Source organism: Megalobrama amblycephala, linkage group LG13, assembly GCF_018812025.1.
Source record: "Megalobrama amblycephala isolate DHTTF-2021 linkage group LG13, ASM1881202v1, whole genome shotgun sequence".
In the NCBI taxonomy this organism is placed as follows: Eukaryota; Metazoa; Chordata; class Actinopteri; order Cypriniformes; family Xenocyprididae; genus Megalobrama; species Megalobrama amblycephala.
In genome coordinates, this window is record NC_063056.1 from 16,231,747 (window position 1) to 16,245,628 (window position 13,882).

General features: G+C 37.1%; 2 protein-coding genes across 6 annotated transcripts in view; one reads left to right on the top strand and one right to left on the bottom strand.

The window, feature by feature from the left end:
* rxrbb (retinoid x receptor, beta b) overlaps positions 1-5,960 on the bottom strand; it is a 36,111-nt gene extending 30,151 nt beyond the window's left edge. For 2 of the 4 annotated variants that reach the window (XM_048152280.1, XM_048152277.1), the window contains exons 1-3: positions 5,823-5,960; positions 4,664-4,852; positions 4,409-4,556 (exon numbers count right to left, since the gene is read on the bottom strand). In XM_048152280.1, coding sequence (XP_048008237.1) covers positions 4,409-4,556; positions 4,664-4,798 — 283 coding nt within the window. In that variant the 5' untranslated portion in view covers positions 4,799-4,852; positions 5,823-5,960. The remainder of the gene's footprint in view (positions 1-4,408; positions 4,557-4,663; positions 4,853-5,822) is intronic. The other 2 variants (XM_048152278.1, XM_048152279.1) reach the window with 2 other exon arrangements.
* Positions 5,961-6,564: 604 nt separating this feature from the next.
* LOC125243035 (C-type mannose receptor 2) lies at positions 6,565-13,789 on the top strand. 2 transcript variants are annotated; one of them, XM_048152281.1, is made up of 7 exons: positions 6,575-7,109; positions 7,264-7,376; positions 7,648-8,022; positions 8,207-8,527; positions 8,628-8,657; positions 11,200-11,310; positions 12,663-13,789. In XM_048152281.1, the coding sequence occupies exons 2-7, from the start codon at positions 7,349-7,351 to the stop codon at positions 13,049-13,051; spliced, it is 1,254 nt and encodes a 417-aa protein (XP_048008238.1). In that variant the 5' UTR covers positions 6,575-7,109; positions 7,264-7,348; the 3' UTR covers positions 13,052-13,789. The 2 variants fall into 2 exon arrangements, with proteins under 2 accessions (XP_048008239.1, XP_048008238.1); XM_048152282.1 differs by lacking the exon at positions 8,628-8,657 and having other exon boundaries at positions 6,565-7,109.
* The last annotated feature ends 93 nt before the right edge of the window (positions 13,790-13,882 follow it).

Consider the following 13,882-nt stretch of genomic DNA (forward strand, 5'->3'; position numbering starts at 1 on the left):
CCAAGCCTCAAAAATCCTCAGACCCCAGAGGGTTAATGTTGCGTACAAGCACACGCGAACTGATCATCTCTTCCTCTTTACAACTAGTTATTGCACAAAATAAACATAAATGAACATCAGAAGGCATGTTAAAAGAAACAGTACAACTCACTGAAATGTATCATGTCCCATGTAATCACTTAATCAGTGTTTTAACCGCAAAAAGACATCAATAAAACAGTTTTGTCAGGTAATATTGCATTTACTTCAGGAAAGACATTCAATGTCAAAACCTCATTCGTTAGCTAGAGAAAAATAAATCTAACATTATCTTAATTTGTGTTCTGAAGATCAACGAAGGTTTCAGAAGATTGCATTCACGATTCACGATTGCACACTACACAGTCTGACAGCGCGCATTCAATATCTGAGTGAGAGGAGAGGCAGTTCACTTGTATATTTGAGAGCTCGCATCAGTTCCTGCGCCTTACAATAATGTAATAATTGTAATTAAAATACGCCATAGAAACCTGGCTGCGGGTATGATTAAAATTATGCGCAATACCTGCAATCTCACGCTGACATTCAGGCTCTGTAACTGTAATGTGCGCGTGACAGGAGGAGGCAGATGTGTGTCAAACTAATTTGTACTTAAGAACGAGTAAAATTACAGATTTAAAAATGTACAAAAAAAAAGTACAAAAACACGAAAAAGCTACTTAATTACAGTAACGCGAGTAGTTTCGTTAGTAGAATTCGTTACTTCCACCTCTGCAAAATAAGGATAAAGTCGTGTCTGAAAGTTGCATTCACTTTTTTATTGGTTAACACTCTGAGGTCTGAGGCTATCGCCGGCGATACCACCGCGGTTTTTTTCTTACCAGTGTGAAAGAGACTCAAAATACTCCGTTAATGTTGCACATACAATTAAGAGCTATACACCATTTTAATCTGTGGAATATCTTCTTTTATTTGTGTACACTCAGAGTAAAAACAAAATGTTGTGCTTTTTGTAAAATAAAGAAAACTAACATGATGCATGATCTCTCGTCTCCCTCTGAAGGAAGTCCAATCTGATAGTTCTCAGAAAATGAACTGTAACTTAGTGAATACTAATGACAAAAAAATTAGACTTATGTCTAAAAAAACGTTGAAATGTCAGGTTTTAAATCGAAAACAAACATTCTGTGTTTATTTAATCTGTATGAAAAGAGAGCCATGTCAGAAATCTGTGATTCAGCTCATTATCCACTAATGCGGCCACGCCCACGGAGTGAGCACTATTCAGACGCAAATTCTGAGTCAATACATGCATTCATCGTCTCAATCGTGTATTTATTGTCTTGAAAAGTGTTTTGAATAGCCATAGTTAGCGATCTCTGGCCTCTGTTAGTTCGGTTAGTTCCTGGATTGCCTATTCTTCTTTAGTGCTCAGGCATTTGTGGACTAAAGGTGTGAAGAGCGCCCTCCGGCTGCAAGTATGAATTGAAAACACAGTATCCAGCACTCATAGTAATGACAATAAATCCTGAATAAATATTACTCTTCTGTATAGAAAATTGACAAACATATGAGAATCCATCAATATTTCTCCAAATGTGCATGCTTTTAAAATGAATGGTGAATATCTTGTGTTGTTCCGTGGCTACTTGAGCCCTCAGGATTGGTGTTTATGGTTTTATAAACAAGGCCCCGTTCGATGGTGGATTTACAGATCGTTTGAAACTAAAAGATGGAGCGGTCATAGCGGTAACAGATCCCGGTCATGAGTCTGAACCACAGGCGGTAGGTAAAACTGCATCAAATGTCTGTTTTGTTGGCAGTCGGCGCGTAAGTGCATATAATGTAAACAACACAAACGTACAATTAATCAAAAGTTATCCAGGAATAATGCGATGGTGTATTGTGTGTGTTTAAATACATTTGTTTAGCTGACCATTGATAGCTTTGCTACACAAAAGCTGTGCATACTCGTCACTCTTTAGCATCGCCCACGGCACACCTCCAGGAGGCCCGGCTGTTTTGGAAAGAATCAGTACAGCATATCTTTCTTTTATAAATTTGGTAAAACTAAAGACATTTTTTGAGAGATATGAAGGATGCTATACTACTCTATAGGTACTCAAGATTAACAAGAGATTGGCCGAAAATGCCAATTTATTTACCCTTTAAGTAAAGGCGGACGTACACTGTGCAATTTTGGCCATGATTTGGTTGTCTGACACAAAGTTTAAGAATCCTAAAAGATTCCTCTGATCTTAGGCTAAAATCTGAAGTCTTTGATCGTTAGTTTGACATGTTCACCGTCAGCTGTTTAATGACCACTGCGATCAAATTTTACCTCTGACGAAATTCTGGCAGTGTCAGATTTAGCGCACAGTCCTGCAGTGTGACTTCTCCTACGACGGATGTCTTGTTTCTCAAGACAAGCTGTGATCAAAATTAATGCTAGATTTTTCTTTGTTAGACACCATCATCAGTCCCGCATGTAATGCAACTCACAGTCATCGAGCGTGCATGGGTTGATGATGTAAATCTCCGGACAAGTTTTCATGCGGGCGTCCATTTTTAACATGTCTTGGCTGTCGTACAGTCTGACATAAATGACAGCCGAGATCCCACAGTGTGACATGAGGATCATGTTCATACAGTCTGACAAGCAACAATCGTAAAGGACTATTATAAATTGCACAGTGTGCACACGGTTTAAGGAATAATTAATGACGGGCTGCTGAATTATTAAAACTAATAAACACCTGAGGTGGTGTTGCGGCCATAATGTGAAGCATAATTTTCTGATAATTCAACAGCCCAGAGTCAATTATTGTGCTTATACTATAGTCACCATGCCTCAAGACATTGTTCAAATGTTTTATTTCAAGATATTTGTCAGATTTTTGTCCTTAAAATGCTATTGTGTTTATAAAACTAATTTCTTACGCATCTCTTCCCAAAACAAGAACAACGATGTTACTACGGGGCAGCACTGACAAAAAGTTTCTGTGCACGCATATGTTTCTGTTTGTGTGCGAGTATGTGTATCTGTACTGCATGTGTGTGCGTTTGGGAAAAGAGAGCAGAAGAAAGAGAATGTGCTTTCCATAGATAATTAAATGTAATTTTGTTGGGAAAACATGGAAATAGTTGTCATTTTTATCATATTCTTTGTCATATCTAATTTCTTGATTAATGTCCTTGTGGGTTTGGTTCTTTGATATGATATGGAACTGTACAGCAGTCAAGACTAGCCAGGAACTACTTTAGCTGTTTGTTTAGTGGAAAATAATTGTACACCTTAGAACGTTCGTCAACCAATCAGGGCAGTGTTTCCCAAAAGCATCGTAAGCCTAAGTTGATCGTAGCTCCATTATTCAACAGCTCTGTAGTAGAAATGTTTGTATAAAACTCAGTTTGTATTTGAGTGTTGACTATTATATCCAAAACTAAAGCCACTTTTCCACCATTGGGCCAAACCGTTCACTTTGCTTAACCGTGTCGATCCGACCCGGTTAAGCATGTATGGTTTAATTTTCCACTGTGGGCCTGATAACTCCTGCTCTTTGGAATGTAATACAAATGCATCAGTCACTGCATTGGTAAGCAAGAGTTCACAGATGATATGAGATGTGAATAGCGACAGTTATGGAAGATAATCATATATTTCTTTTAATTTTATTATTAATTTGTGTTTACGTTGCTCAAATAGCGCACTTAGCCAGCTACAGAGATACTGGTAGCCAGGCAACAAACAAGTGACCAATCCTGAGTTGCGACACGCATTCTACCAGCACGGTTCAGCAAGGTTAGCCAACTGTGCTGAGAATTCTGGGCCGAGAACGGTTTATAATCAGGCCATGCCATACCAGGCTCAAATGGAAATACAACTGAAACCGTTCCTTACTGTTCTCAGAACCGTTCGGCCCAAAAGGTGGAAAAGCAGCTTAAGATAGCAACTGAATTTAAAGTGGCATGAAATGGAAGTTGCAATAGTCTTTTCTTTCCTATTGTGATGAGTGAAACAGCTTTTTGAACAAGAAAAATAAAGTAGTGCGGGACTTGATTTTGTCCATCGGTAATTTATTGGATCATTATATGGTTGTGGTTTGCTATTGCTGTGATATATATATTACTGTGTGCTGTACCTAACACGTAACCAAAGTCAATATCAAATCAAAATCACAATAATAACCAAAAATAATGCTAGAATATCAATATGTGAAATATGTTTGGCTGAAATAACGAGAAACAGTTTGTTGCCAAAGAACATTACCATGGACAGCAAATCAAGTTCAGTTACCCAAATGTAATTACCAAAACGGTTTGAGTTTTCAGCTAAATGAAAATTTTGATTTAAAAAAAAAAAAAAAAAATTATTTTGGTGCATCACTAATAGACAGGCAATCTGAAAGCTCTTGGTTCTAGTACATACCCGAGGAGCGGTCCCCACAAATGGAGCACATGCGTTTCTGAGACAGCATTGGCCCAGAGCCACTGACGGACTTCAAGCCAAAGGGGGGTTTCACATCATCAGAGCTGCTGACAGCATGTAACCCAGACACAGACATTGAGGAGTTTATCTGCTCGAGATAAATAGACAAGAAGTGATGAGGAAACCAAAGTCGTCAGTAACACAACAAATACAGCACTTTCATGATATGGAGAAGAACTTGAATGTGTGACTCACTTGAGAGTTGCTGATGGGTCCATAGCCGACAGATGGGGTGCCGGGAGAGCCGATGGACGAGCTGACGGCTGATAGTGGCGAATCTACGGAGCTGACAGGGCTACTGACGGAAGTGGAGGGCGGTAAGGAGTTCATAGATGCGCACTAGACTGGCCAACAGAGAAGACACCGTTGATCTTTGATAATCTACTGAAAGAAAGATTAACAATGATGGATTTAAAGACACGATACACTGAGTGCAATGGAAGATTTCTGTCATATTCCTGGATATGTCATTAAAGTCCCAAGACGGTCATTTCAGTGAAAAATGGAAAAAGAAAGCAAAGCTGGTGTCATAATCACAATATCTACTGTTTCAAATGTGTTTCCTCTTGAATATCTCAGAAAATATGGAAAACATTTAGAGATGTGTACTTTAGAAAAGAAAATGGGGCGTTTTGCCTGCCGTTTACTGCTCTATTAATCCTGCTAATTTACAGATTAGGCCGATGTGTAAGGTTGTGTCTCAATAATCTACGAAGCTGCATAGCTAGAAAGCATATTGGGACATCTTGGGCGAGTTTGAACGTTAAAATATTAGTCTATGATGCCCTACAATGCAGTCTAGGGAGGTAACGTTAGCTCAGTAGTTTCGAAACTCTGAACACGCCCATATCGCCAAAAATGCTGTCTAGGTAGGCGGCTCACTAGGTTTTGGGACGCAGTCTAAATCTGTTCCTTATAATAACCCCCACCAAAACTGACACTATCAGCGCTAATGTCTGCTAAGATCGAAAAAACTCTGTCATATACCCATTTTAGCACGAAAATGGGCGTTATTTTGATGCTCCTGGCAGCGTTAGAATTATTTATTATTTAGCACGCAGCGCTGAACGCAACAACGGCTAACGGACTTTTATGATTAAAAGAAAACCATTTGGTCCACCATTTTCACTGTTAATAGCCTGCTCAAAACGAATAAATGACACCGTTTACATATAATTATCATTTCGTGCAGCACACAAACCCTTATATGCTAAAACACAAATGGCGAGACGGAATAATACGACAAGCCCGTGTTAGCTTAGCCTAGCCTAGCTCGTCCAACTGTTTGTTTGTTTTTCCGTCATTTTTACAGAAGTTTGCAGAGTTTATATGAGCATATCAACTCCAGTCTCACCTAAGAAACGCCAAATCCTCCAACAGCAACGGTCCGTGTCCCTTAAAGCATCGTTTCATCTATATTTTACAGTTTACGCCATAAATGTTTGCATCCAGACAAATACCTTGTTAGTCAAGCCTCCTAGTGGACACCGAGAGTCTGTTCACATAAAGAAATATATGCAAGCAAATAAATAAATAAACAAATAATTAAATAAATATATACGCTGAGAAGAACTACGTGTTCTTTTGGTTGGTAAATGTGTTATTGCGTCTTAACACTTTTGAATTACATCAATATTATGTAGGAATAATCATTTGGCTGATTCAGGGTTTTTTGTTTTTTTCCTTTCTTTAGTAATTATTTAAATCATCTGTTGACTGCATCATAGAAAGACAATTTTTATTTCTCACATGGAGATATAATATTTGCAGAGCAAAAGAGAATTGAAATTAAAACTAAGTGTTTTATAGAACTTAATTTAACACTTTTAAAATGCTTAAACGTCTATTTGTCTATATTTGATCAAATTTCTCTTTTTTTTCTGGTCATATTATAATGACTAATTTTACTATATTTTGGTTGAATGTGTATCAGCTGCAGTCTTAAATAAGACATCTCTTTTACTTTTTAGGTCACACACACACACACACTTACATGAATCACATAACAATGCAAGTTATAGATGCATTAATATTATTTTCTCAAAACTGATTAAATATTTATACTTTTTTATTAATAAAACATTATCAGCATTATAATGCATTATCAATGCAACCTCAATGACATTTTAAAGGTTTGTTATAAAAAGCGACATTCTGGTGTAATATGTGCAATTATATTGGAGTAATACTAGAACTCATTTGTGTTTTCCCTTATCGTTGACTGAATATTCAAAATTTTAGTTTAAATCCTTGACTGAAACTGCAAGGTCATCTGAGATGATGTTATGAAAAAACTTGATATGTCTGTTAGACAGATTAGGGCCCACACACACATTCCTCAAGTGTGATATTTCATTCAGTTTGATCAGCAACATGACCTGTTTACCTTCATTCTTACGCAGAATGCATGTGCGCATGATAATTTTCCAATTGTCAAATAACTTATTATCAACAGCATTCAATACTGTAAGAAGCAGCTTCTTTCTAATGAATATGTTGCAGAAGACTGTGGGCGTACATGACGACATGATTTCTCAAGTGTCGAGTAGATAACAGGCTAAACAACATTCCTAGAACATAGCCTGCTTTTAAAATAGTCAGACTCCGATCAAGGAGTAAGTAGCCTACGTTTTAAGCAGATGTAAGTATTACATTTCTAATACTAGAATGAAATATCCTGTCAAATGTAAAAGTGTTATGCTTTTACTAGGCTAATAAAGAGTCTGCATTTCTTGAGTTGAGTGCTATAACATTACATGCCATTTTAACTTGTGATTTTGATTTGTTTGTGTCAGACTGTGCATCTAAAAGGAGGAAAAGAAGGCTGTATGGGCCATGTTTTACTCACACACTGAGCTGTGTTGCTCCTGAAATTACATCATGGTTTTCTTTCTCCTTGTTGTCTTTGGTAAGTATTTTAAGTAAACATGGATGTACATTTTATGATTTTGTAATTTTATGATATCTTAAAAAGGATAACACAATTTAGTTTTTTAGCTCTCTGTTGAAATGTGATTTCTAGAAAACAATTTTCCACATGTAAGCATGTTTTCAAGTATTTGTAGTGCTTTGCATACCATGAATTACAGTCCATGTGCTGGTACTCCTCTTTGTAAAGGCATTAAGTATATTATTTTTATTATTTATTATTATTTATTTTGCACGTATGTTTTTCTCAGGATTTTTGTCCTTCACATCAAGCCAAATATCTCACCAGTATCACTTCATAAATATCAGAAAGAACTGGACTGAGGCTCAGAGATTCTGCCGTGAGAAGTACATTGACCTGGCGACTGTGAATAATGCAGACGAGATGAACAGCTTGTTCGGAGCCATAAGTGATGTTTCATATGATGTGTACATTGGACTTTATAGAAGTGAAGTGTTCAGATGGCACTGGACACTGCCAGACAGTTACAATGTAGAGCTGTTCCAAAACTGGAAAGAAAAACAACCAGATCAAGATAATAATCATGGCTGTGCAGTAATGGACAACAATGGGAAATGGTTTAGTGATAGCTGTGATTTACAGAAGCCATTTGTATGCTTTAATGGTAAGATTTTCTTTTGCACTATTGTCTTTACATTAACTTACATTACCACTGTTTTTATAACAGACATGATAGTGCTCCAGTTTCATAAATCTTTGTAATCTGTTATAAAAGTGCAAAATTGCGACATATTGTAACCTGATATTAGCGTCAGCGTCAGAATATTTTGCTTGTCTTTTGTTTGTAGCAACATCCAATACAAAGTATATCCTGATTGAGGTGACAAAAACCTGGAGGGAGGCCCAGGAATATTGCCAAACCTTCTACACTGATCTAGTCAATATCAGAGACTCCTCAGAAAATCAAAATGTCAAGAAAATTGCAAAAAACGATGTATGGATTGGACTATTTAAAGACCCTTGGTCGTGGTCGGATCAGAGCAACTCTTCTTTCCGTTTCTGGAGTAACATTAGAAGAGACCAGAACTGTGTTTCAGTGATGGTGAACCAAACAGGGAAATGGAATGATGTCAAATGTAACGCCACTCAGCCCTTCATCTGTCACAGTGGTGCGTTCATTCTTTTCTCCTAAGCTGCCTTTAAATCTGCTCAGAAATCTGTTTAACTAATCTCTGTATGTAATATGCATCTAATCTTCCTCCTTTACAGATCTGAAATCTCAGTCAACCACTAAATCAGGTATATTGCCAGCACCAACATTAAAGGGATAGTGCACAAAAAAAACAAAAACAGATGCATGATCTGGGGATGAAATCTTATTGAGATTTTTCTGATAAAAAATTGTGATTTGCTGTTTTTGTTTGTAGGGCTGCACAAGTTTAACCCAAACTTTTATTATTATTATTAGTATTATTTTACAAAATTAAAACAAACAAAATTGTAACATTTCTTGTAAATAAGAAAGCATTTAAGAAAAAAAAATACAGTAAAATTGCGAAATACTAATACGACTGTCTTAATTTCTTTACTTTTCAAGTGTAATGTAAACCATGAAAGCTTTTAATTTAGAGAAAAACCAGATGGGGCCCTTAAAGCTTCTCTTTTGTTGATTACATCTTTATAATTGCTCTTCGCTCCTCATTACAAGTTTGAGAAGATGGTTGACGTACGTTACTTTTCCACATGCACATCACAAGCGACCCAAACTCACAGTGCTTGCAGAAATGAGTTCTTGTGGAGCGGCATGTAGGCCTGTGAAACGAGCCGCTCTGAGACACTGAAAACACTGGATCAAGAGCTGTTCACGTGTAAAAGAACACAGTGGGAGTATCTAATAAATTATACAATAATATTAATAATATACAATAATGATAACAATACTATGCTATAATAATAACAATTAAAGCTGCAAGCACGATGAAAGGCCGTCTCACCCGTGCCACCGCCACCCAGTGGCTTTAGGAGCAAGGTGGAAAACAGAGGAAAAACTTTAGGAAAACAGAGCACGGTGGGCAATATGCATTTAGATAAATAAATATAGAAGGGCTACATCAGTCATTTGTATTTGTCACACTTCCTGCTACCAGCTGGTGGCGCTATAACTATAACTAAATTTTGGCATGTAGATGTCTTCAGGCCAGGGCACTTATCAAATGTGAATTTTGAGGCAGATTCAACATTGTATGCTTAAGTTACAACAATTTCCTCTTTCATGACAATAATAGCATGCTTTAGCTCTCAGCTAAGTGTTGCTAGCATGTTTTAGAATATTTCTAGCATGTTTAGCACTCAATTGCATATTTTAGTATGTTGCTAGTAGTGTATCACAGTGTTAAACACATCACTTCCTGTTACCAGTGGGTGGCGTTATTACTATAACTGAATATTGCCATGTAGATGTCTTCAGGCCAGGACTCTTCTCAAACATGTGAAGTTTGGGGCAGATCAGACATCGTATGCCTGAGTTACAACAACTTCCTGTTTTGTGGAGTTAATCACATACTTTAGCACTTAGCCAAGTGTTGCATGATTTAACGTTTTTCTAGCATGTTTGGTACTTCGTGGCATATTTAAATGTGTTTCAGGGAGTGAACTGCACTGTGAAGCATGCCATTTCCTGTTGCCAGTCGGTGGCGCTATGATTAACTGAATATTGGCAAATAGATGTCTTCAGGCCAGGACTTATCACACATGTGAAGTTTGGGGCAGGTTGGACATTGTATGCCTGAGTTACAACAATCACAATTTCTCAGGCTGCCACAGACACACTGTTCAATGAAAACTCAAAATCTTTGCAATTTAACATCGCCAAGACCTTTAGATTAGACTGACCAAATATGATGTTCATCTGATTAAAGCTCTAGGAGGAGTTTGTTAAAGCACAATGTCTGGAAATGGCAAAAACTGCACACATTTCGCAGAGAAAAATTCTAAATATCTCACTTCCTGTTGGGTTTTCAGATTTTGCTCCCAGGGATTTTTTTGTAGGTATTGGGCTGTTAGATGTGTCTACCGAATTTTATACTTGTATGTGAAATGTAGCGTGAAGGGTGCTCAATTGAAATTTTGTAGGTGGCGCTACCGAGCCATTTTGCCATACCTAATTCTGAAACCCATATCAGACATAAATTTTCACCACTTCTGACGCATGTGCAAAGTTTCATGAGTTTTCAAGCATGTTTAAGCCATCAAAAATGATAGAGTGTACCTCAGAGATGACGTGTTTTTGTTGGCCAACCCGGAAATTAGCGGCGCACAGGTTCCCTCAATCGATAGCCTATGCATTTTTTCCATAGACTTTTGGAAAATCGCAAAAAATAAACTCTGTGTTTAACAAAGGGTTATGACACTTACACGTTTTGTCTATCAAGATAATCTTTACAAGTTAACACAACATTTATCCATTTTGAAGCCTAAATAAAGTCGTCTGATATAAAAAGCTAACAGGCTATTAATGTCACCACCACCAAGCTTCTTCAAACTTTTTTTAAAAAGCAACTTTATTTAAAAACATGCTCGCTGATTATGATCTGTGCTGTGTATGAATACTTATCCCCTTTTTCATGAGAAATGCTGTCCAAATGTCCTGTTTGTCATGATGATGTTTAAAGTCACCGCCAAAGGAAGTATTCCCTTTTAGCAACTTGTTAGCAACCCTTTTAGCGGTTGTTTAATAATTTTCTCAGATTGTTACAGAACAGTCTACATTTCAACATATTGCAAATGTTCTGGCAAAGGCCTTAACTATGCAATTTATTAACCAAAATGTTCTCACTTACAGCTACCCCTGGACCATCGACAACAACACAGCACACACCAGCCCAAAACACAACTGAGGGGGAAAATACAAGCAGTCACCCAACACAAATACTCACTACAGGTCCAGAGCAAGGTGAGAGATACGCTCACTGTGAATATTTTTGATGCTGTTCCTACGACAGTTAGTTCTTTTTGTGTCATTCATCCGTTTTGTTCCAGACAAACTGTCATTAAATTGCCTGTGCATTAGTGGGGATTTTTCAGTTACTATTTCTTCATGTTACATGGTTACACCAGTAGATAGCAATAGGTGATCATTTTTATGAAAGTCATTGAATCATTCAGCCAATTTGCTCGAAAAATAAAATCATTCAGGATGAAAAATCACTACTGTGTTGCTCTGAGACATTGAACCGATTAATTCTGCTTTGGCTTCGTTTGGAACTATTTTGTTGGTGGAGAAAAAGTACATAAAGTAACTGGCAATACTGCATCTAAAATGTAAGTTATAAACTAACCTTTTTAATTTATAGCCAAACTCATTCTGCCCTGAACAGACACATTTTTCAGTACAGCGGAGTAGTACAATAGATTATGAAATTAGATTTAAAGCTGCAGTCCGTAACTTTTTTTGGTTAAAAATTATACAAAATCAATTTTTGAGCAAGTACATAACCAGCCAGTGTTCAAAACTATTTCATTATCTTAGCTCGATTCACAGCGGTAAGCTTGTAATAATGTTTTATAATAAGAGCGACATGGTGGATTTCTGCGGGAAATTAGAGCATGCAGCAGTTCCTCTGTGCGTCATTACGTCACGTCCATAAACAGAAAGGAAGGAGTCCCATCCAGGCTATAATATATATAGCCTCAGTTTTAGCACGTGAGGATGCTGCTGGTAGCGGATCATTTATAGCCTTTTCTCACAGCAGCTGAAATAATTAAACTTATCATTTTGATGGCAGATTGTAATCCAGAAAGGTCCAAATGACAATCATCAGTGACAACTGGAGATTCACCCCTAGTCAAAAGCAAATACTTTGGACTGTGGAGTGGCTACAGAAATTTAAATCTACAGGTAACGATAATATACACATAGTCATAGCAATGCTGATGTTGTTAACATTAACAATTTGAGAACAAAGTATAACAGTAATAATAATGTGCACAGTTTGACCTGATCCGAGCTAAGCAATCGTTAGATTTCATCACTATTGGCAGCGCGATTTATTGTAGGCTGGAAAAAATGCTCTGGTGGACACACGGCCTTAGATTCATCCGCGCTGACGAGCTGTGCCGAAGCACAACGCACGTACAGATAACTGTTCCGCATATGACTGCAATTGCAGGTTTCAAACAAGAAATGGCGACAAAGAGGAGAAATCGTGGACTGCAGCTTTAAATAGGCTATCATCATACTTTTTTTCTTGTTGCTTTCTCATACAACTCTTCATACAATACAATATTTTTTAAACCCTCCCAAAGATAACCTGATTCTGGTCCGTGAGAACCTGACGTGGACTGAAGCTGTGAGTTACTGCAGAAAGCACCATGTGGACCTGGTCTCCATTCACAGTGAGGTGCTTCAGAATAGGGCAGCGAGAAGAGCCAGCCAGGCCTCCACTTCACATGTATGGCTGGGTCTCCGTTACACCTGCACGTTTAACTTCTGGTTCTGGATAAAGAACAGAGAAACAGGCTGCTACCAGAACTGGGCGTCTGGCCATGGGCCTAGTGGTTATGAGGAGTGTGGGCTGTCAGGAGCTATGGAGTCCACTGGGGGGCACCGTTGGGTCGGGAGGCCAGAGAGCGAAAGGCTGAATTTCATCTGCCACACTTGTGCAGACTGCCAATTATGTACTGATACATTTTAACTATAAAGAGCAATGGAAGACTACGAAGCAGTGAGAGATAAACTGCTTAGTTGATCCTATATATTTTTAATGGATTCTGTGCGCTTTTCATGTCATTCTCATGGCAACAAAAACATGATGTCTAACATAATAACTGTTAGCACTTAAACATCATTTAGTATGAATTATAAACCTTTTATAAACCTATTTTCCTTATGGGGACCAAAAAGGTCAAAAATTTCTGCTATTAAACACACACACACACACAAATGTAAAAATTGGATATCCGTATCAGAAATTTCAAGTTCTATATAATATAATTATAAAAATCTATAGATGTACCAAATGATTTATTGATTAATTCATAAAGATCAGTTGGATTAAGTAATAAACAAATGTATTAAAACTGAAAGAGAAGAGATGCAAATGAAAAGTTTGATACTAAGAGCCTTGTGAAAGGCAGTTTCTGTGAATGAAACGTTTATATATAAAAATTATTTTGGGTAGTGAAAATGATACTTTGTGATGTGTATTGTACAAACACAATTGAAAATATGCTGAAATGTTTGGAAAAAGTTCACTTTTGATGATCTGTTGTGATAGTACTAGTTTTGAAAATTGTGCATTTGCTTGTGAAAATTGCGCCAAAGCAATTTTTAAAAATGTAATACGAATAGATTATAAATACTGTAATATGAATCATATTACATTTTATAATATTGTAATGTTATAATAAATTTGTAGTATCAATACAAATAATATGTTCTATTTACTCAAGAAGATTGTAGTAGAACATAATGTAAAATGGCAAAGCTGCGGTTTTAGACCTTTGCACAAAAGTATTTAAATATT